Raw genomic sequence first — 24,814 nt, forward strand, 5'->3', positions numbered from 1 at the left:
AGGATTCCCAGACGCAGCAGTGGGCCTTTGGCTGCTGCTAGGGACGCAGTGGAGTGGAGGGCCTGAATCTCCCCCGGCCACCCACGCATTGGGTGGCAGTCTCCCCCTCTCCCAGGCGGCTTAGAGCCTGAAGCCTGGGTGTGCTCTTTACCTGTGTTTGCTCAGCCCCTGCTTGAGGGTCTGAGCCTGAGAGCTTAGCTACACTTGTAAGTTAGAGTGCATTAAATCAGCCCGGGTGCCCTAACTCCTGAGGTGTCCACATTGGCAAGGCACCTAGAGCGCATGGACTCTGCACCTGGAGCGCTCCTGGTAATCCTCCTCTACGAGAAGCATAAAGCTTGCTGCACCCTGGCTGAAACACCCGGGTATCAGTGTGGACAACGTGTTGCATTACTGCGCTGTGATTGGCCTCTAGAAACGTCCCATAATCCCCTGAAGTCAGCTGGCCATTCTTGTCATTGTTTTGAACTTGGCTGCAGGCATGCGGATATTCCCTTTCAAAGCTCCATTTCTGACAGCCGGCATGCTTATCTGCTCTGGGACAAAGCAACCATTAGTGTGAAAATGCTGCTTTTGCGAGTGTGTGAGAGAGAGAGGCGGGTCTGCTAATGTCTAAACTTACAAGACAGCATGCTGACACACACTCTGCCCCCCAAAACAGTCTCTCCCCGCACATACACACAACACACTCTCCATCATACTCCACACACACCCCCATTTGAAAAGCACACTGCAGCCACTTGCACACTGGGATAGCTACCACAATGCACTGCTCTTTGTGGTGTTGCAAGAGCTGCTAATGTGGCCACGTCAGTGCACTTGCAGCTGACAGTGTAAACACACAGCAGCGTTTTCCCTGCTACAGTCTCCGAAGACTGGTTTAACTCCTGGCGCTCTACATCTGGAAGCGTAGCCAAGCCCATAGACTCATTGCGTGCGTGTGCGCTGCTCAGCCCCTGCCTGGGGGCCTGAGCTCATTACAGCCTGGCCATGTTAACTGCTACCTGTGTTTTCTCAGTCCCTACCCAAGGGCCTGAGCTGTGACTCTTTACTGCCCTGACCTAGGGCTTGGGCCTGTTAACTGCTGTTACCTGTGTTTGCTCATCCCCTGTCGGCTGGCTTGAGCCAGGACTCCTGTGGCATGACTGATTCCCCAGGGGCCAGTGCAGGGACTAAGGGAGGTGGTGTGGTTCCCTGCTGCCCCGGAGAGGGACGAGCCCCGACAAACACTCTCTACACGCATGCATGCCAATAAATGGGGCAATTCCTACCACACTTTTTCTAATTCACTATCTTGCTAATGCAGCATTGGGGGTTATTTAATATTAAAATACAAATACAATAAAAGCACATCTAGATTGCAAAGTCAAGCACTCAAAGATTAGGAAACGACAGGTTTATAGATGCCCTTTGCACATCCATCCTGTGACTTGAGTAAAGTGGGACCTGTGATAATATGTTCTCAAATAATTAAGGAAAGTATCATAATCTATATGCACAAGGGAGACAAATTAAGATTGCACAGACACCCTTTCTGTGTAGCATTTCCCAACTTTCAGGTATTTGACTCTGCAGCCAAAAATATATATAAGATAACTTATGTAATTTCCCAGCAAGGGGGATGCTGTGTTTTTTAATTATACTACATGCAACTGTAATAAAACAGCACCCCTCAAAATTAAACACCAAGTTTGGAAACCTGAACCTTCAACACTGCAGCACAGACTACTACCACGTGAACTACAGGACTAATTACATTAAGTTGGCAGCAGGAGAAGGCTGTTTTTCCAGAAAGGGGGTGAGGGATTCAGAGCAGGATGAACCACTGGGTCCAGGTGGTGGGTTTGGGAAACCCAGCCTGATCTCTTCTTCACCTCTAGATTTGAGAGAGCTCCTGCCCCATGTGGTTCCCCAAGATAGCCCCATTGGCCCATTCCCCCTATGGGCTGGGGAAGCCCAGCCCAGGAATCTTCTCCCCATTCCTGACCTGGTGCTTGGAATCACAGTATCACTCTGGTTTGGGACAGCCGGGCACCAAGTCACAACCCTCAGAAGGGGCTGGAACATGAGCCACCACTGGAGAGTGAGTGTAGGGAAGGCTTGCTCTCCAAAACGTCTCCCCCGTGCCCATCCTGGGCCTTCCCTGCACACCAGTCTTGGATTGGGGTTGCAGTGCCAGGGTGGACAGTGCATAGATGTAGTGGCGGGTCACCCAAAAAAAAATTTAATTGGTGGGTCACCTAAGTTTCAGAACCCCGATATATAAATTGCTTGAGAAGAAAGTTTGATGTGCTTAAATGTATATAAAAACCCAAATATACATGCGACCCAAAAAGTTAGAAAGAAGTTGGGGGAGTTTCCTGGCCAAAATGGAGAACTAGTCTGCGTACAGAATTCTTCTGGGATCTTTTCTGCAGTTAAGAGATTGGAATATGTGAGCTTTTACCTGAATAGTTTACAGGTATAGTCAGTTACTTAAATTAATTTGTCCCCAGGACAGCTCCAGGGTAACAGGAAGAAGCAGATATTTTGCTGAATGCAATTCCCTTATTTTTTCAGAACCAAGGGTGTATCAAGCAGCGTTTTTAACAAGAAACGAGAATGGATATGAGTAGCATTCCCCTGAACCAGTTCTCACACAAAAGGAGAGACATCTGTGTGCTCACTCTTGCACCAGGAGTCCACGTAAAAGGGGTCAAACAAGGACTAAGAGCAGCAAGACTATGGCTCAGGATTAAGTGCACAGGCAGAGCAGCATATACTGCAAGGAACAGAATGGGATGGTTCATCTGCCCGTACGACATCAGACTCATAAGCCCTGACTGTACTCTAAATGTACCCTGTGTACTAGCAGAACTCAGAGACGAACAGTGCTTCAAGTGTAGGATACTAACAGAAGCTCCTACTGCCCACTGCCTTACTTGGCTATGGTTTAAAACCAACATTAGTTTGTTTTGCCTGAGGGCAGAGAAGTGTTTCAATTACATTTTTCTAAGATTAATGCTGCACTTTTTCCCCTGCCTGGATTTCCTTCTTTGTCCAGACTGTGCAAGCTTACATCTGCATCAGTCTGTCCTCACCTCCCTGCCAATTTTCTTTGAGTATATATATGCTGTAGCTATAAGAACAGGATGGTTTCAACAGGCTCATTGCATACTTTGTATTTAATTATATATTTGTAAAAAGATCAACCTGCTGTATAGCCCACTTCCAAGTGCCTCAGTGGGAAAAAGGGGAGGCACTTTAAAAATAATTTGTTTCCAGTTTCCTCCCTCTTCTTCCTCCCTCCCCCATGCGATTTAGCCACTCAAGCACATATACTTCCCCATCAACCCACAATACATTCACAGCAAGGTGCTGCGACACAATGGGTGTGAGTTTAATGTTTGCATGTTTTTGGTAGTTCACAGGAACACCTCATTCACCTAATGGTATGTATGAAAGGGGAGGAGACAGACTTTCATTCCTTGATTTGGTTTGTCCTAGGCATCATAGCAGTCACATAACCTGCAATTCCTCTGACAGATGCAGCTTTGGTTACACAAGTTTTCAAATTTATTTGAGCATAAGCTTTCGTGATGTGCATCCGATGAAGTGAGCTGTAGCTCACGAAAGCTTATGCTCAAATAAACCTGTTAGTCTCTAAGGTGCCACAAGTACTCCTTTTCTTTTTGTGAATACAGACTAACACGGCTGTTACTCTGAAACAGGTTTTCACTTCACTTCCTTGCCAGTGACATGTAATGGAAGAATGCATGAAAATTTCAGGGTCCCTCCTAGTATGAGCTGCTCCATTGCAGAAGACATGAAAAACAGCTCCTCCCTGCTCCACCACCCATCTCAATTCAGAGACAAATGTGACTTTTCTACCCAAGCGAGTGACTTTAGAACTGATTAACTCTGATTTGCCTGGAAGCTCCCCCGAGACACAGCTACTGAAAATCCAATCACCCTCTATAATCCCACACACTGCCAGTACATGCGATTTGGGGATCACCATCACTACACAAAGCCTCTTCCTACATGTGGTTGCTCATTTTCTGAGCCTGGCTAAGTGGAAGCTTACACTACAAAACCATACACACCCGATGTTAAACTACGGACATGTAAATGCAGGTTTAGGTTAACACACCCACTCTATACATAGGTACTGCAGGAGTCTACAAACAAATGATTTTTCACATCATACTAGCTAAGAATCAGGGAGTAAGTTAAAGCTGTAATATGTTTGACCAGTTTTTTTTGTGAGTTGAGTGTGTTTAGAAATGGCCTTTAAATATTAACTGCTTTCTACAGGGTCTTTAAACCAAAAGTATAAATACATACCTAGGCCCTGGCCACTACATACATAATCAGAGACAAGTCGATTTTTTTTAATAAACATTTTGACACCAGACTTATCCATAACATTCACTATATCACTAATTTATGTAACACGGATACAAAGAAAATACACAGGCCTCACAGATGAATATATTTTTAAAATTCCAGGTCTTAAAAAAATAGATGGGGAAGAGAGGAAGATGTAGACCAGCTCCATTCCCAATTACAGATTACTGGTGGGAAGCATTATATTTTATGGAACCACCCCCCAAAACAACATTTGAAGCTACATCTTAGCTCTGAAACCAAACATTTATATTTCCATTCTAGGTCTCCAACAATTTGCATGGATCAAGTTTTAATATTTAAACTTAACCACTTGGGCATATAGTACGAGAGCAGCAATTATAGTTAAGACTTCATAACAGTTTCCATTGTAACCCATTTTCCATCAAGAAGAAGAAGAGTTAAGAGTTAAGTTAAGTTTGTACATAGAACAACCTGCATTAGTGGAGTGCTTCACCACGCAATCTGACAGCCCTATTTGTGACACCGACAGGCCAGCTCAGTTTCCAGGCTGAAATTTCATGGCGTATCTGACTAGATTCACTACCCTCACAAGTTTGAGCAAAATCAGTTCAGCCATTCTTTGGCACAGAGAGTAAGAAAGTTTATCCTGTTACAAAAGAGTTGCTAGCATTCTTGTATATCATAAAATAGCAGGGCTGGAAGGGATCTCAGGAAGTCATCTAGTTCAACCCCCTGCTTAAAGCAGGACCAATCTCCAATTTTTGCCCCGGATCCCTAAATGGCCCCCTCAAGGATTGAACTCACAACCCTGGGTTTAGCAAGCCAATGCTCAAATCACTGACCTATCCCTCCCCCATATTGTCAAAATCGCTGTGGGTTGAACATTTCAATTTGGTATGGTAACATCTCTCACTGAGCAGCAGTAGTCCTGCCTATTCTGTAGGAAAGTGGTTTGATTTGACTAAGTTATTAACCTCCAGGAGAAAAGGAAGTCACCAACCTGGACATCGTATCAGAGGGTAGCCGTGTTAGTCTGTATCCACAAAAACAACAAGGAGTCCAGTGGCACCTTAAAGACTAACAGATTTATTTGGGCATAAGCTTTCGTGGGTAAAAAACCACTCCTTTAGATGCACGGAGTCAAGCTGGACATACAGATTAGATATTTTGCTAAACTTGAGAGATGCAGCTCAGGAATGCTGTGTTGTTTGTGAATATTTAGCTGCAAACCAGCAAAAACCTTAGCGGTTGTGTAAGGGCTGAAGTTGCAAAAAATGGATGACGCACTGTATTTGAGTAGTAGTGTGTGATTGTGTAACTAAAGAATGTGGCAAAAATACATATGTGCAAAGAGGAAGAGTTAAGTTTGTACATAAAACAACCTGCATTTTCAAAACGGAGTGCTTCACCACGCAATCTGACAGCCCTATTTGTGACACCGACAGGCCAGCTCAAATCAAATCCATAGGACAATTCACTTGTATGTGAATATCAAAGAAATGTTAATGTTCTTGTCTTCACTTGCCTATAATCTGTTTATCACCACATTACATCTATCCCATACTTTATTAAACCTAGATCAAAAGTATATGTTAGAGTAAAGATAAAAATTTACTTTATGTGTAAGCTTTATGAAAACTAATGAAAGATTGTTTGTAACTAAACACATTGTGTACATCTCTGTAATTGGATTGCTCATCACGAGATTGGAACTTTGTAATTGTAAATGCATGCTAACTTCAAAGCATGGGTCATTGGGTTTGACAGTGCAAAATCCACACAGACCCAGTATGCGTTTAGTCAAAGGAAAAGCCCATGCTGTGATGAAAACACTTGCCAGATTGCTTTCAAGGGAAAACAGCTGTACGAATGAATCCAGGGAATGATCTTGTCTCTCTGAGCTGTTTGGACACTTTCAGAGAACATTCCAGATGCAAGACAGAGATCTCCAAAGGGTTATTTTGGGTAACTCTGAGACTCTTAGGGAAAACTAGCAGATCACTACATCTCTGCTATCACTTTTGATTTACAACCTTGGACTCACCTGTTAATGTATTTTACCTGCTTTAACCTCTCACTAACTCATTTTCTTTTCTTAACTAATAAACCTTTATGTTAGTTTATTAGAGAAACTGGCTGCCAGTTTTTGGCACAAGATGGAGAGTATCCATTGACCTGGGGTAAGTGGCTGATCCTTTGGGATTGGGAGTAATCTGTTGCCTGATTCAGGAGGTTAATAATAATTTGGATAATATGGGTTGTAGGCTCAACAATCTGTTTGATCAGAAGACAGTAAGGTCCTTGTCCCGAATCAGGCTCAACAGAATTTACAAAGCCTGTTGTGTCCATATATCATATGGCAGGTGAGTGGACAAGAGTGCATCCAGAATGGGGTGGGGGGGATTGTGTCTTAGTCTGTTGCTTGTTTTTGTTGAGCCAATACAAACATCTAAACTGAATAATCTTGCGCTCATTCCCCACTTGCCTATGCCTCAGAGATCCACACTGTAGGTCCTCCTAGATTACTGTGTCTGCTCAGAGGCTGGTGGGATAGTTCTATCAGAGGGGAGAGGAACGCTCACAGCTTTAAGAATAAAAATTCTGAAGATGGTATCTTATTTCCCTCCTCTTGACCACAGAAACCACTTTCTCTCCTCCCCATACACACGCTGTCAGTGACAGGATTCCCTGTGTATGTTTGTTCTAGTAAGCACCCCTCTACTGCAGCAATTTACTCACAGCATTAGCAGAGCAGAAACAGCACAAAAGTGGAATTTCTCCTCCAATACATGAGGTGTAGGCTAATTGCCTGGCAGAAGCAAAGATGGGTTTTTAAGAATGAGTGTTTTTCCACTCATGGATGAAAATTAACAACACTCTGATAAGCTCTTAAGGTATGTATACACTGCAATTAAACGCCTGCAGCTGACTACTGTCAGCTGACTGGGGCTTGCAGGTCTTGGGCTGTAAAACTGCTGTGTAGATATTGGGGCTCAGTCTGGAGCCCGAGCCCTGGGAAGCTGCGACCCTCTAGTCCAAGCCCAAAAGGTCAATGCGGCAATTTTACAGCCTCACAACCTGAGCCAGCTGACATTGGCCAGCCTTGGGTGTTTAACTGCAGTGTAGACATACCTTTAGATCCCCCAGTATCCTACTGCATGATTAGATAAAATGAATGGTTCCTTGCAGTCCCGGAATCTCCAAGTGCAGAATGAAAAAAATGCAATCATTAATTTCCAACACCCAGAAATTTAATTATTACAGTATGGGATGTGACGTCTAAGATTTCTGGTGGCAGGTTTTGGGGATTGTGTACCTTGTATGCAGTTTTTCTTCTATGTTAGTGTAAGCAGAGTCAGGATGAGCTCCACCCTGTCATCTGGTGGTGAGGTGTGGCAAGTTGTGGAAAAGAACTTCAGGGGCCGATCTCATTTGCATAGGCACACCCACCCCGCCTAGAATGAGGCCATAGCTGCCCAAATGGTCACTTTGGCTGTTGTGGGATCCCCAGTGTCTCTGTTATTGGGGCAGGAAGAATAAATTGCTATTACCCTGATTATGGGAACTGTGCTTGGAACTGTACTTGGCCTTTTGTTATGATGGAGGGACTCACCATCAACTAAGTAGCACTCGCTAGGCAAGAGTCATGGGTTCCAAAACTGTGAATTGACAGACTGGGGACAAGTATTAATGCTTGGTGGTATGGGCCTCTTGGTGAGGGCCTTACATGCTGATTGCACTTCCTCCTCTCTCCACTGTGGATTATCAGAGCTAATTTTGATTCCATTAGGAGTCTAGTTACAGGCTGCTAAGCTCACTTTGGGCTAATGGTGCCAGCACTGAGGCTCCCCTACTACAAGCTGAATTCACCAAAGAGCTGAACAGACTAAGAGCTGAAATCACTGAGCGTTGTGTTAAGTAGTGGGGGAGCCTGAAGATATATTGTGGAGCAGTTTGCGGGACGGCTGGAGTGCCTTGTGGACAGGCTGGCAGAGCAGTTCATAGGACGGCGGGAGCTGCTTGTGGGACATGGAGCAGTTTGCTGGCGGAGCGGAGCCCTATGGAGCTGCGGGGCAGTCAGCTTCAGATCATGTAAGGTGCCCCTTACTTCTCTTCCACCCAGGTTGGGAGGTAAAGCTCTGCAGATAAACTTTCGAACTCTAGGGCTGCCCTGACCAGGGACAGAGACTTTTGCGTCATGGGACTTTGGGTGATTTCGGGTTGCTGCACTCAAGAACCAAAGGGAAAGGACACGACCCAATTTGCTGGGGGGGGGGGGGGGGAGGATTGCTCATGGGTTGTGTTATGAATTCTGTTGGTGGCGTTTACCCAACATAATGCCACATTGTTTCTCTCTGTTATTAAAAGGCTTTTTGCCACACTCAGACTCTGTGCTTGCGAGAGGGGAAGTATTGCCTCTTGGAGGCGCCCAGCGGGGGTGGTATATATTTGTCCCAGGTCCCTGGGTGGGGGCTCGAGCCGGTTTTGCATTGTATTATTGGAATGGATCCCCTAGATATTGAACCCGGCCCTTGTTGCTGCCAACTCTGAGGGGCAGAAGGGTCACATTAGCGTAGTAAACTGAACTATGAGACAGTGACCAGAATTCGACTTCTACTTTACTTTAGTAGAAGATGAAGAGAAGGTAAAACTGCCAAATCCTAGAACAGTTTCTATCTGAACTTGCTAAATGGATCAAGTTAATGCACAAAGATACCTTCCAATGTGATAAGAGATTTTACATGTGCAAACAAATGCCTCAAGCTGGTGAGCACAGTTGTAAAAGTAGCAGAACAGACTGCTATCATCAAGTTTTCAAAAAGCATACATGTAAACACAGCCATGTTTACTTTGCCCCTGTATATCGCCTGCAACACAGCCAAATGTTGATGGATCTGCTCACTTGGGCAGCAATTAAGCAAACAAATTCAGAACTTTGTGCCAAGTATGTCATCTTGATAAATGGCGCCAATGGTGCTTCACCCTATTTCTACAGCTAATCCACCAGGATTAGCTTCAAACATCACCTACAACTAAAGACACATAGGAACGTCTTCAGATATAAAAAAATGCCAGCTCAGAACAAATTCTAAAGCCCATTTGAGTCCACTGACTACATGGGAACAGAGACGGTTTTATAGAGCGCTTGACTATTTAAAAGATTATCTGGAAAATGTGCGTATCAGTATTTTCCACAGATTTTGGTCATTTTTCCCCCCAGCACCTGAATCTCAGCGAGATTCATTTGTAGAGCTCCTAGCATATGTAACAGGAGTCTTACTAATGTCCAATAGCAATTGTGTGGATTGCTGATCAGCCAGTCTACACTCAGGCTCCCAATACTATAGACCAGCCCAATGGTGGAGGTGAATGGGTGCCAACAACAGTGAGAAATTTTAGGAGTTTTCCTAGTGTAGGCAGGACCTTTGTCTGTTTCAGGACCTAAAAATGTGGTGCTGAATCCCAGCCCTCTTGAGACCTTTAAGCCTTATGAATGTTCAGTGCTATCCCTGCAAGGCCTGCAAACACACCTACCTAGGCAAACGGTCTTCACCCAATAGAGCATTCAGGAAGTAATCCTGAGTAGGAATGGGGAGAATGGGAGAAGACTGAAGAGAGAATTACTAGGGCTCCACCCACTCCAACTTGACAACATGGATTTTACCTGATTCAATTGATGAGTCACTGTGATCAGAAAGAAATCAATGTGGGTGCAGCACCAATCACCAGTGTTTGCACCACGTTTGGGAGGCGGTCACATCCAGGTCCCGTGGCAAAGACCCTAAGGGTATGTCTGTGTGGCAGCTGGGAGCATGCCTCCAAGCACAGGTAGACAGACACACATTGGCTCTTCTCGAGTTAGCATACTACAGGCAGCCGAATGACTATGGCAGCAGTGGCTCAAGCTAGCCACCCGAACACAAACCCAACCCACCCTCTGGGTATATACCAATGGCCTGAGCCACTACCACGCTGCTATTTTTAACTAGGGTGACCAATCGGAATGGGACAGGGGGATAAACAGGTTGCCCATTTAAGACAAAGTCCCTAATATCAGGATGTCTGGTCACGCTATTTTTAACACACTAACTGAAGTGGAGCTAGTGTTTGTCTACCCACACTGGGAAGCACACTCCCAGCTGCTGTGTACCCTAAGCCTGAGCAGAGTGCGTTGGGGCAGGGTGGAGATAAATTACGGTGTTTTAACCTATATTACTTACACACACACACACCCCCTAATTACTGCTTCAAGTTAAAAACTGACACCGCAAATTCAGGAATTTCCAGGAGTACACCGGACCCTAGCTAGAACGCGGGATTTGGGATCCATGCGCAGTACCGCGTTAACCGCATTATAGTAGGGACCACATTAAAATGAATTGCAATTGAAGTAATTAAATTTGGGATCCATGGCTGCAACTGCGTTATATGCGAATTTGCACTATATAGACGCGCGTTCTAGCGAGGGTCTGGTGTATTACATATCACTGTTTCAAAATGCTTTTGGTTTTTAGGCCTTTCTGATAAATTACTTCCTACCATAGCCCTTAAAGCTTTTCTGGAATGTCAAATTCTTTCCATTCCTTGTAATGTCTCTCTTTCTGCAGTGGACTTCATGGACACAACTTCCAATAGGGTCCCAGCTAAGGAAATATAAGCAATGCAATCTTTCTGATATACTTCTTTAAAGTACATGGTTAAGAAGTTTGAGAACAAAGGATATTAACGCATGTATTAAAATTCTGGTGAGATATTAATGGGATGTTTTGAAACATGCAGAATATATTTAATCTGGTAAAACACACTGGCTTTTTAGCATCAGTAAAAGGATTGTTTGTGGAACCCTGCAACTACCTTTAGATTTGTTAGCACCAGAGAGCAGCATCTTTCATCAGGAAATTAAACACTATAAAACACAACGGTGCTAATTAGCACAGCATCTCCTTATACAGGAGCAAAGTTAAGTGTTTAATGCATCTTACAAAATAGAATATTAAGGTCTCTTCTACAACACGGCTTTTAAAAATCCAGTGTGGCAAAAGCACATGTATAATTTTTATTTGTTATTGTTATTATGTCCATCTTGGGTCAATAAGATTTTCACTGGAATTATACTGCTTTTAATTTTTAGCTTCCCAAAACACTTTTCACAGGTCCAAGTTTCTATGACAATGCCTCTATCAGGTAGCATCAGGTTTCCTTGGGGATTATTCTTACCTGTATGACAGGGCACTGAGAGTTAATATTTCAGGAATCCTGCCTGAGATAAATACCATATCTTTTTATCCACACAGCCAAGATCTGATAGTGCTGTGAGCATGATACCCTTAGCTTTCATGAAAGGAGCAACTCACTCAGCAAATACTATACCTACCCCGTATCAGCCATCCCTAGAGATTTAGGAATAGCCCTTTCAGCCTTCTTTTGACAGAAGACTCGAGGCCACAATGCCACGCCCTGGGAGCGGATGGAATAAGTAGCATATGAGTGGGAACTCCCTAGGGCAAAACAACACAGAATCTTCACATGCTCGGGATTGGAGAGCGACCCAGGATTGACATGACATCCACCAGTAGCCTCTAGGGTCTTGGCTATGCAATGGCTCATACGCCATCCTTTCACCCATGAAAGATCTAATTTAGGAGACAAGTGAACATTTTGCTGATCTCAATTTACTAAGTAGGATGTGCACAACTACTGCTTCTTAAAAGCAGTTTTTAGCACACAGAGAAATGCAGAAACCAGAACTTGGAAGACACACTCAGAGGCAAGTCTGGTCTGATGCAGCTACAGCCCTGCCTGGAAGCATGAGAACCTGGTGACTAATAAAAAAAATACATACATACATACGTACATACATACCACCTACTTCTTACATAGCATTTTTCCATCTATAGATCTCAGAGCACTTTACAAAAGGAGGCCAAGTGTCATTACTCAGCACTCCACTTACTTTGCAGCTCCCACTACTTATGAGAGCCACTGAAGAGGACATCCCCCGCTCCCCAGGACAAGAGGAGGCACATGCCTTCATGCTCCTATGCATGGACAAGAGGAAATTAACACCCCATCTTCCTCTCAGAATAAAAAAAAGCTGTGCAAACACTTCTCTGGCATCACACTTCGCAACAAGTGTACTGTGGTACATTTGAGGCTCGGTTTCAATGCAGTACAGCTCTGAATGTCCACATTTCAGCATTTTCATTTCAGCTCTTTGTAGCGGCAACTTTGTTGAACAGAAACTCTAGTTTCACACAACTCACGTTTTCAGCTGTGTTGTAATTAGGAACAACAAAACTACAAATATTGAGCAATCCAGCTAGCATTAGCAACATTTAGCAGTTTAGTAAAATAAATTGACTTTTTTTTTTTAAACTAAGCAAAGTGTTCTGTACAGGTTGTTTGTTCTACATTTAATAAATACTGACCAAAATTGTTTGAGCGCCCTCTGCCAGGACCCTCACGTTATTTATTTGTACTATCTGATTGGGTCTTCTGGGCACTACTGCCCAGGCTCCACTGTGCTAGGCAATCTGCATGCACACACGCATGCTCTCACACGCTAAAAAAGAGTAACAATGATAGATAAGCAACCAGCAGATTTTTTTTTTTTTTAAACAAGAACTGACTTGAGGGTTTTTTTGTGGGTTTTTTTTGTTTTTTACACTGTTGTTCTACACCAGAACTTTCTAAATCTTATTGTCCCCTCTTTGAGACTTACCTGTTTTCTGATTTTTTACCATAGCTTCCTGTTTTGTCCTTCTCGGTTAACCCTTCGACCGTGGGGTTTTTTGTGTTTTTAAACATATATAAATACATAAACCCAGCCCTACTGCTCCCTGTCCAGCCTGGAGCCCTGGACGATTCATCCCACCTTTGTTCTCAGCCTTCCACTCAGAATTCCGCACTTGTGGCTGAGAAAGGTAGAGAGTGTTCCACACAGCAGGCACCCCTCAAGTTCCAAACACTCAGAGGGTGCATGGCCTTTCCTGACCATCCACAGCAGGGAACTCCTCAGTGGGACCAGGCGTAGAGGTGCATCTCCAAAGACTATCCTGAATGTAGCTCAAAAGTGAATTTCAAAGCAAATGACCATGAAGTTTATTTCTTCTCAGTTGTTCCAAGAGAATAATTTGAAGCACAACACCCCCATCAGTACAAGGGGTACTGTACTAACTGCAGTTTACAAGGAGGTAAACAGCAGCTCATTCCCAGCAGCTTTAATAGGCTCACTGCAGGAATTACCCTATGCAGGAGCATGTTCTTAGGATGCAGGCCAATCAGAAGAACCATCCTAATATGGCTTCAGCTGGACTAAAAACCCATTGGCTAGAAAAGAAACAAGGCTCCCCACCAATGGTAACACTGTTGTCACCACCAATTCAACAGTGAAGAGTTGCTACTGGATAATGTATATTGGGTTGTAAGCCAATCATAATAATGTAATCAATGCTGCTCAGACGCTGCACCATGACTTCAGAGGGGCCCTGCTTCATTACCGTTGCCCGCATTAAAGCAGAAGTCAGATGTTCTGACTTGCCCTGAACAATGTCTGTTATCAATATTATGCTGAGTCACAGAGACTGTGCAGAAACTAAGAGAACTGCAGAGAATGCAAGTACACTCGGCATTCTGCCCCACTGCAGAACAGACCATTCTATAACAATTCAGCCTCTAGTACTGCAATGCTTTAGCCAGGGTTACAACCAACTGCCAAAACACAACTTTATTGCCATTTATCTTACTTTATTGGTACTTTACATGTAAAAACACAAGTTCAGATTACCTGACATTTAATATTTGCCTTTACAACAACATTCTCAATACTTGCTTTAAAACATTCATAGACTTCTCGTGAAAAAAAAAAAAGTAACTGGTAACTATTTTTCATACTGGGGATTTCAGACAGCTGATCTTTCTAAGGTGTTTACTATGAATCCTGACAAATTAGCATGTTTACTAGAGTTTCATATTGTGTGCATATACAAATAACAGAGAATCCAAACCTAAGCAAGACACATTTGCAGTATTAATCACTTACTTTATTTGTTGTTTAAACTAGTATTTACTTCCTTAGCATTTAGATACAAAAATTCTTGAGAAAAAGATATGCCCCAATAGATTCCAAAAGCGTCAGTAGTTATAGTAAACATCCCTAATCTAACTTGAATTGGCATAAATAACTGGTTCTGAGCTACACCTTTCACAAAAGTGGATCATGATGGTCAAGATTTATTGAGTAGTTGGGTTTTTCTGCACACCAATTTGTCTTGCAGTGTTTATGTTCCTGTTAAGGTTACCGCTAGCTATACATCTGCATAACTCCATTCTTATTAACCCATCACAAACTCACCAGTCCAGATAACATTGGAGAACACTAGCACAGCAGCTGAATGGCAGTGCCAATGCCAGAGTTTGGTTCTTAACTGGCAGGGACAGTTAACTACTTCAGTGTACAGCACAGGAAACACAATCAGCACTAAATAGTAAAGAACTAGAGATATGTAGTGGTATACGGGATATAATAAAGATTCGAATTCATCCCTTTAAGTACAAACAATTCCTACTAAGGCAAGTTAAACATCTGCTTCAGGAAAATAATCCAGAACAAACGCAGTGCATGATTAAGAATATCTTTAAGCTGCTAGCTCTGACTGAAGCTTGATTAGCAAGAGCTCTTTATGTTTTCATGTCATTTCTGTTGCCTCTGTGTTCAGAAGCATCATTCCAATGGTTAAACCTGACTTGTGCTTACAGATTTCTCTTGGCTTTATATCACCACAATTATACAGATGGCCTGATAAATGTGCATCAGAAAATGTTGTCTGTCAGAATATTTGGCATAATTCAGTTTAGTTTATTTAGTACTTCTTGAGAAAATGTATTTCAGTTTTGAGCATCTGTTAAGCACTAGTCTCCCTCACTAGTGCAATTTTGCACTAGAGGTTAATATATGTACAGCGTTCCTTCAAATGACCTCTCCTATGCAAGACGCAGAATGTCCATCATTGACCTTCAAGGTAACAAAGCTGGCATGGCAAAATAGGGGTTGCTATATGTAATTTATTAAGCAGCCACACAGAGACATGGAGAGTGGAAAAGAGAAACTGACCTTATATTTAGCTTGCTGGAATTTCAACCCTTCCTGCTCTTGGAACTGCTCCGAGCCGGCTCTCTCCCTCACATTTCTATACCCAGGACTGGGTATAACATACTCTTTTCCTAGGTCGATGTCTTTCATCTTCTCCTTCCGTAAACGCCAGGGTTTACAGTTGTATTTTCACCTCAGAAAAATCTAAAGAGAATTAAAATCCCACTTAAAACATATGTCCTACACCCTAAACAACCCTATATGATTAATAGGAAGCTTTTTACCCAAAGGTCTTGGGCAGCAATTTTGAAATCCTATTATAACATGTGACCAAACTACTCCACAGTGCCTTGTGGAGAACTGATTCAAGAGCACATGAACCCCTTGCTAAGCTAGTTAAAGGGTATCCATAAGTAACCATGAGACTAAAGTGACTCAGTGCGGAAGCGCCACTATAATATCTAGCCTACTTATAATTTTCAAGTATTTGTATCCTTATGTAATCTTAATTGCTAGAGATCAGTCATTTGATTCTAGCAAATTATAATTTTTTCAAAAATGTTTTAATATCAAACATCTAGAACTCTATTTTCTTGATTGTGTAATTTTACATATTAGCATTTCAAAATAGTATGCTAGTTTCAACACCCATAGGACATACAGCATGCATCTCTGCAAATCTAGCACAAGATATTGTCAGTCTTCTCTACAGCGCCCACAGACACTATGAAAAAAGCCTATTCTTAAAAAGATAATTTTTTCTCCCACACAAGTACTATTCATCTTCATTACAAATTTGTACAAGCATTAAAATGTATTTGCATTAGATTACATGCCTGCCTGTACATTTATTTATAAAGAAACGCTTTGGGTTGCTGTTCTTTTCAGACTGTTAAGTCTTTCAGGTTAGAATAGCAAATTTCTCCATAAAGCTGCTGGCCTTAAAGTCACTTTGTCCCACGGCATTACATTTTATATCTCCATAGTTGTTGATTTAAAAAAAACAAGTCACTGTGAAAAGGTCAGCTTAAATCATACTGCAGCCAGAAAAATGTAGCAGCAGGTCTGGTCTGGTGCAATGGACCAGAAGCCTCCCATATTAATTGCATAAAGATCATCATCCAGGCTATTTCTGTAACATGCCCTTTGCCTCATATTTACAACTGGCCCTATTGACTTACAAGGTGGGTGAAGTAAGATCTTTCATTGGACCAATTTTTGCTGGTGAGAGACAGACAGAAACGGGTCCAGGACAAGGTATCACCTCACCCACCTCGCCTCTCTAATATCCCGCGACCCCTCCCCGGCCACCACGCAACCTATTTACTCACAGAGAACCAGACGGTTCCCCACTATGCCCCTCCAGAGAGCTCCACCCACTGGAGCAGGAATCCACCGAACACACATGGGCCGCCTTGCCCCCACCCTTGCCTGCCTTGGGGCTTATTTGTCTGCGCCGGGCGAGAGCGGTTCTTCATCGCGCTGCCCCCGCGCCCCAAAGCCACCGTGCACCCCCCCCCGCTCCCTAACACAGGGCGGGTGTAGCCCCCCCCCGCGCCGCTGCACCTGCCCGCCACATAAACAAGGGAGGGGTCCGCGGCCCTGACTGCCTCTGCACCCCCATGGGACCGGGGGGGAGGTGGTGTGCGCGCCCCCCCGTCCCGTCCCATGGATCCCGGGGGGGGGTCTCCCCCCCGGTACAGGGGGTAATGCCCCCTCCCAGCCCGGTCGCCGCCTGGGTGCCCAGGGCACCGGCCTCCCGCTCCCGCCCTGCGGGCGGCCCGGCCGCACCAGTCCCCGGCGCACGGTCGGGGGAGCGGGTGTGAGGGGAAAGCGCGCGCGCGCCCCCCGCCGCCGCGGGCCGTTACCTCGCCCGGCTTCTGCCCCGCTGCTGCGGCTTCGCCACTCAGCGGCCCCCGCAGCCAAACCACAACCTTATAGCGGCGCCGGCGGCCCCACTGCGCCGGCGCGGGGCCGAGTCTCGCGCGGGGAACGACGGGAAGCGTAGTCCCCCCAGGTAAGGCTGCGGAGCCGAGCCTCGGGGGCAGGAACGACAATTCCCGGCAGCCCCCGCGCCGGCCGGCTCCCGCACTCTCCCGGCCGGTGCCGCAGCGCCCGCCGGGCCTGGAACGTTCTCCGCGGTCCTGGGGCCCCCCCCACACGAGCTGAAGGGGGAGGGGTGAACCTGGGGGAGGGTCCGACCCCGCTGCGGGACCTGGGGTGGGGGCAGGACGCTCTGCAAACGGGAGCCGCCCCCCCCCCTTTCGCCGCGGGGCGGCGCGCGCCCCTACAGAACGGGACTAGGGCCAGGCCCATAGCGGGGGGGGGGGGGAAATGTGTCTCTCTGGCGGCAGACACAGCTGGAGCGAGGCCCCTGGCTTCCACTGCCCTTGTTCTTTCACCCAGGCCAGGTCATTTACATTGCATTAGGCCTGGCTGCAGGGGGTCAGCTTAGAGAGACCCACAAAAAACCCATCACCCCCCCCCCCCCCACACACACACACACACACACACACACAAATTTAAAGACAGATTCCACTGGAGGTTGTGTCTCATGGGGAAAGACCCTGCTGCAGGCCATCCAGACAAAGCATTAGGAGGATCTGCAGTCTCATCGTGTTCATTTGGAGTATCGTTCAGCCAGGGCTGAGTGCAACCTAGGATAGCAAAATACATAGCCACATGCAGCAGAAACAGACCCTATGAATAAGGGACAGGTACAGTTACCACAGCCAGACCTTCAGGCGCCCACATCCTGACTAACCCCTTCTCTCCCCTCACATCCTTCATGGATATTAACAGATTGAGAGATAAGAATACAGCTGTATCCCTAAACACACTTCATCCACTAAGAAACAGATGGCAGCTTTTCACTAGCAAAGACCCTTAAAAACAAGGGGACTCTAGTTTCTCCTCTGTTTTTAAAAAGCCTTACCCCAGCCCAGCAATTCTATGTTACTTTCAGAAGTTAATCTTGGCTGATGTCGCAGGTAAACAATTTATATAAAACAGGTGCCCATCTGTATAGCAATTGTTCTCCTGTCAGTAAACTTTCTACATCAAAGCTGGTGTTTTTCAGGATGCTGAAACAGACTCACTGTAAAACTGGCATGTGGGAACCAACAAGTAAACTGGACCCTGAATGTTTGTTTTGGGTCCAGAATATAAGAGCACAGATAAAAAATATTGAATTCTGCCAACCTTACTTAATAAATTCTTTAGATAAAATGCTTAATAAATGGGTCTCTGTTTAAATGTTCAGTTGTGTGAGAATATGCGAGAGACCAGAATCTAATGAAGACGTTGAAATGGAAAAGGTTAAATACATATAGTCAACGTCACATGTCAAAAAAAACAAATATCCTTAAATCAGACTAAGTTCTCAATTGCCATTCCTCTTTGCCTTTTCGTACATTTCAGTCTATCAATAGCAATATTTTTTCACTGGTTGTGCCTATGAAGTTGACATTTACCAACATTAGATCTTTATCAGTCAATCCTTCCAAGCCTCTATCTAATAATGGCACCACTGACAGATGTTTCCGGGTCATCCTATACATAACCCCAGGAGCATTCATGAGCACACTCACATCACTCTGAGCCTGTACTATTTCTGGCAAAATTGAGAATCATCTCCATGGAGGACACACTAATATATTGGAACAGCAGAACCACAAGCCAATTACTGACCAAAGGAAGAAGAATAGCAATGACCACAGCAGGGCAGCCATGAAAGCACAGGGCTAATATGTTGGGTAATCATGTGTCTTCCCTTAAAATATTCCACTGAGAACTCAGCTGTGCAATTTCAAACTGGTTTGGTTGGAATTTTATTGTGTTTGGGGATTATTTCATACCAAGTGACAGGGTGCACTCCATGTTTTATAAACAAGGGCAGATATCTGGACAGGAGCCAGAAGGATAAAGGGAACCTAAAACGCTTTTGAATGGAATTATAAAACTGGACTCCTATTAACAACACACAAGTTCTGGTATAAAAATACACACAGCTGCAATTAAACAGCACAACCAAAGTAGTACAGGGTGTGAGGAATCAACTGGAAGGGACTTCGAGAGGTCATCTACTCTAGTCCCCTGATGGTGAGAAATAATCCAAGAACCCAGCATGGTTTAAATTAAATATAAATAATTTATTTTATAGTGTGTTGACATGAGTCATCTTGACCAGAATAAAATACCTGCCAAATATTTTAACACAGCTGTGAGTTCTGGGCATCCTGTACCAAGTGTGGGCCTTACACAGGCTTCCCAATGAGGAGTTTGCCTTGAGTCTCATTCCAAGGTCATAATTCTAAGAAGGCCAGGAACAAGTGTACTTCGTCCTCCAGCACAAAAATGGGGAAGTAGCCCTTGATCCAGAAATGCTTGCATTGTGCTTTTTTAAACAAATCTGCATGCTGCAGTCTTGTTACCAGTGGGATCCAGCATGTAATTCTCAGCCTTCCTGACCCCAGAAGGGCACAGAGTAGCTTTCAAGTGAGTCTTTGGAGCCTGAATTGTGGAAGAAACAGGAAAAGAATTAAATTTTATTTTTTTTAAGTTGAAGAAATGAGAGCGCTCAACAATTCTGTGGCATCTGGTTGGAGACATGCAGAAAGACTGAACATTCAGCAAAAACACCAAAACCATTGAAAATGAGATGGTGACAAGACAAGTGGAGGAGGAGGAGGTCATCCCAATAAATGAAGCAGAAGTAGAGCGTGCTTGGCTGTGACTATCTGGCATTTTCCTTTATGTCCGCCACCTTTCCACTAGCACAGGGGCGGCTCCACTGGTGGGAGGAATAGTAGGAAAACTAGAAGAACAGGTGCTGACATTTTAACCAGAATCACCTATCTTTGCTCAGGTCAGGTCAAGGCAACAGTGGTTGAACCACCAGCAGCCTATTCACACTTGCATTCCTACAACTATAGACACCCCATGCTGGTGCAATGATAGGAAATTTGAAGAAAAATACTGGTGTAGACATAACCCACTGGTAGGTCTGCATTATGAGTCTCTGCTAGTGGCCTGTCCAGAGGATATGCATGTACCAGTTAGAGGAGTTATTTTATTTAACTCCAGTGGCAGAAATTCATGCTTTTAGTGCTAGGTTCATTCCCTCATAATGACCAACGATAGACTTTACGTAGGGAATTAAAAAATGTCACTGATTCTATATTCAGTCCCAGAACAGGAATTTTAAAAAATGACATAGCCAAACCAAGGGACCAGTGACAGCTTTTGAGACTTGTGTCTGAGGAATCACCAACTCTAGAAAATGTTTGCTATCATCTGACAAGTGGGATACCATCAGAGCTGGGATTCAGAGTACATAAAGTATCTGCTTCTAGCCCTGGCAATTAGAGGATACGGAACCTTAACGATCACCTCATTCTGATTACCAACCTGTTTGTTTGCCACTTGAATGTAAACACTATTTTAATGTCTTGAGACCCACTAACAAGAAACCAACCCTGTAAGCAAGCCAAAAGCTGAGAACTTGTGCAGAGAAGGAGCAAAGTCAGCTCAGAACAGCTGGCCTCCAAAGATGCAGAAAGAATCAGGAGTAGAAGTGTGCCAGAGCCGCAGAAGGGAGGGTGATGAAGCTTAAATCAAACCAAGTTACTGTCGGATCTAAGCCATTTGGATTTGATAAGTGGAGTGTCACCAAGTTACCCAGAAAATCCACATTCAGTGTATGGAAGTGATGGCCTTTATCCAGCTGTTTACACCACATCCATCACTATTGTATCTGAGCACTTGCATCCACCCACTGAAGAGCACGTTGCATCAGAGCACATGTTGCAGAGAATTACTTAGTTACCTTACCTGAACTTACCAGACTTACTTCAGTCTCTTGGGTAGAAACAAGCAGACATTGCTGAGTGCTTCAGGAGTTCTTCCCAATTAAAACTCCTATGCTAGTTTAAGCATTACTGCAAATGTGGTTTGGATCACCAGTATGGTATCTCCTTTTAGAAGCACACCACAGCCCACCAGTGGAAAGCCTAGTAACATGCACAATTGCACAAAAATAAAATTGGACTGCAGTTTTAATGTTGTCCAGACCCTGGACAAAACCAGGCAACATCAGCTACAAAAAGAGGAGGAGATGTGACAGTGGGTTAGTTCAATAATTTATCTCTGCTGCACGACTAACTGCAAATTCTGCTTAAGGCCCTAAGTGGACATGAGTTGGAGGCTGTGCTCCTAGTCCAAGGAAGTTTGTCCACAAAGGAGAAACAATGTAATTTAACTAAGTGTGGGCTGACTGACAGTGTCTATCAAGAGACCTAGTTTTGGAATAGCAGGAGATGCTGCAGGATAGCAGAGATGCATAATGAAGCACTTCTAGTGCATACCTAGTCTAACAGTTACCACCAGTCTCAGCCTCTCCCCATCCTGCAAGATTAGCCAATAGGATGCTCAATCCCTGTATTTCATTCAGGTAGGACGATGCATGAGAGTGCATCTTGCTTGACAACTTTAAAAGCTAGATGCCACCTGCACTCTGCTTAGTTTTGTTCTTTTGCAACTCATTGTTCAGTGAGTTACTCGGCCCCAGTGTGCACAGTCCACAGTGGCTATTACTCTGCCACAGCAGCTCCCAGGTAGGGAATTCAGTTCAAGCTGCAGAGGCTCATGTGTACAGTTCTGGAGACCCCAGGTTCGATTCCGGTAACAGTTTGTGCTTTTGCTTTCTCACCGAGTGGTGCGTTCAGCCACAAAACAAACAGGATTGAGAAATTAACTTCCTTTTCCTTGCGTCAACCAGGAGTCCTATGACCATCTGTCTAGCCTGAGGCACCCTAGTTCCCACCAGCTCCAATAAAAAGCACAAGCCCTGGGGAGAGCTGAAGGGATTGCAATCAGCTTGTTCCCTGGTTTTTTAAATCCACTTTATGGTGGCTGATCTTTTATTAGACCTGAACATACATTCAGTTTCTGACCCTTCTGATTCCACAGAAGATTTCTCAGAGCTTCTGCTATTAGTTAGATTCTGCTCACTGATAGAGGGGTGCCCGATCAATCTCTCAGCCCCCAAGAACCAGTCCTGGCTATTATCCAGCTTGTTTCAGGAACACCACTCAGTAAGTTGTAACAGCACGCTAGGGACTTTATGTTCTTTTCAACTCTCACCCATGTCAGATCTGCCAATACCAGAACACCAGTCTGATTTACCCAGATATCAACAGGTCCTGTAATTGAAGTGCAGCACTGGAAAGGATGTGTGTGTGCAGTGTAGGCTGGATTGGAATTGTCAAGTGACAGAGGTCACTTCTGCTTTCCTACAAGCCAGCGAGTTTAACAGCTAGGGATAACCTTGTGATAAGAAGTCATTACAAAGGTGGCAGTTTTGTCATGGTAGGAAACGGGACAGTCACAATTTCAATTTAAGAAAAACTGTGGCACATACTGTACTAATGGGCCATTTGCAATGGGAAATGAGAGTTACCAACACACTTCACAAGTGTTTTATGCTATTCACAATAAATTAACCATTTCAAATCCTTGCAAAGCCAGATTCTGCTACACTGGCCGTCTCAGGAGCTCAAAACTGGGATCTGAGCTCTCTTTGCAGAGGGCCCCATCAGATGCAGAACATCTTCTGTAAGAGATTAGAATGACCATGGATCTCATTGCTTTCAGAACAGAGTGCAAGAGATTGCCCTTCCCCATAACTTTCTCACAGTAAGAATATATAAACACAAAAGAGGATTATGCATCACTCTCCCCAGCAGAGACAACAATCAACTTTCATGTAAGCCACTCCAGTACTAAGGGGATAAGTGCAGGACAGATACGAAGTCCCAGTGGGGCAGGCAGAAAAACAGTTACACACCCACCCACCAGTGGAATTTTCCCAGCAAGCTAGTTTCCAGTTTCATGCCAGGGTTAAGATCTTTCAGGAGCTCAGCTTTTTCATGAGGGACCTGATGGTCCCTGCAACTTGCACCCCTTAGATGGGAAGTATTACCTACTATGCTAGCCACCTTGCAAGCTGGTGGGCTACGGTAACTGGGATTTGCCCCAAGCCCTTGTTAAACCAAGTGTCGTGTGGAGGCAAGGGGATGGGATCAGATCGAAGCAATCTACACCTCAGCTCGCAACTGAAAACCAACCCAGAGCTCTCTAAACAAATAAAAGGTGGGTTAATTCAACGGATTTCCAAGGCCCTAGGTCCTATGAGGACACATGAGATCTAAATTATGCACCAGGGACCCCAAATAGTGCATCACTACTTCCTCCAAGCTCTCTCTCCTACACTGCCCCCCCCAGTCCAATCAGGGCTCTGTGTGTGTGTGTGAGACTGGTGTATTCCAATATTCAGTTTATTTTATGCTGCTCCCAACGTTCCTTATGCTGCAGATCAGTGTAGCTATGCTGTGTAAGGTGGGGCAGGGGGGCGGGAAAGCAGGATCTGTTTGGACATGGAGCAGTTGGGGTTTTTGACACGCATGAAGATATGGAAGCTGGTTTTGGTGTCCAAGAGGGATGTGATGCTTTTGGAGCTGGGGAGGGGATCTACCCCCTCTTTCCCTCTCTTTCGAGCAGCAGCAGAGGAACTAAAACTTGGAGGAAGTTTTAATTCCTTGTTCCCCACCCTCGCAACTTGCTGCTTCACTGCGTACCTCCCCTGACATCTGCCCCTACATGCAAAATTGACACACACATACATTAGCTGGATGTTTCTGCAAAAGTGATCAGCCATGTGAAATAGTTCATGCTAGCACTCAAACTGTCATTGTGTTTCAGAATTAACCCCCACTGGAATGAACTGGGCAGCTCACACTTTTTCAGAGCTGCAGATTCAGGCAAACATCACAGCATTAGTTTAGTATTTTCCCCAACCATAAAGGCCAAGGATTACTACTTTTGCTTAAATGAAAGTTAAGCTTCTGAAGCAAAGTTTATGTGGCAATTTAAAATAATCCACAATTTTGCAGCAATGTAAGTCACAATCACATTATGCACAAGGCTCTGCTTACCTCATATTACTGGGATATTTCTCTGTGCCTTTGGTTTTAGCCAAGCTCAGAAGTCTTGCAAGAGGCTATTCTCACTGTATCAATCAGGTCTGTGTTAGAAAGCTTTGGTTTCGTGAGATTTCCAGTTTAAAGTGAATATGTAAAGGGGAACCTCACTATTACAGCTCACCCTGTTCTATTGTTTAGGTCAGGCAGTAAGGAACATGACAGAGCATTCCATCTAACTTTACCTTGCCTCAAGAGCCCTTTCCTTATTGTGAAAGAGATAATGCACTGGTTAAATCCAGCAGCCACGAGTTTGAAACTATTTTTGACTGGGATCAGATTTAATGGAATCAGAAGGTCAACTATTGCAAAGTCAAGAGTAAAATTAAAT

General features: G+C 44.4%; 1 protein-coding gene across 7 annotated transcripts in view; it reads right to left on the reverse strand.

Annotated features, from left to right (window-relative positions):
* ABCC5 (ATP binding cassette subfamily C member 5) overlaps positions 1–24,564 on the reverse strand; it is a 73,586-nt gene extending 49,022 nt beyond the window's left edge. For 4 of the 7 annotated variants that reach the window (XM_073359172.1, XM_073359173.1, XM_073359168.1 and 1 more), the window contains exons 1-2: positions 17,314–17,415; positions 15,467–15,649 (exon numbers count right to left, since the gene is read on the reverse strand). In XM_073359172.1, coding sequence (XP_073215273.1) covers positions 15,467–15,595 — 129 coding nt within the window. In that variant the 5' untranslated portion in view covers positions 15,596–15,649; positions 17,314–17,415. Of the gene's footprint in view, positions 1–15,466; positions 15,650–16,626; positions 16,751–16,776; positions 16,890–17,313; positions 17,416–24,438 lie in introns of those variants that run through there. The other 3 variants (XM_073359170.1, XM_073359171.2, XM_073359169.2) reach the window with 3 other exon arrangements.
* Between the last annotated feature and the right edge of the window lie 250 nt (positions 24,565–24,814).

Source organism: Lepidochelys kempii, chromosome 9 (genome assembly GCF_965140285.1).
Source record: "Lepidochelys kempii isolate rLepKem1 chromosome 9, rLepKem1.hap1, whole genome shotgun sequence".
Taxonomy (NCBI): Eukaryota; Metazoa; Chordata; order Testudines; family Cheloniidae; genus Lepidochelys; species Lepidochelys kempii.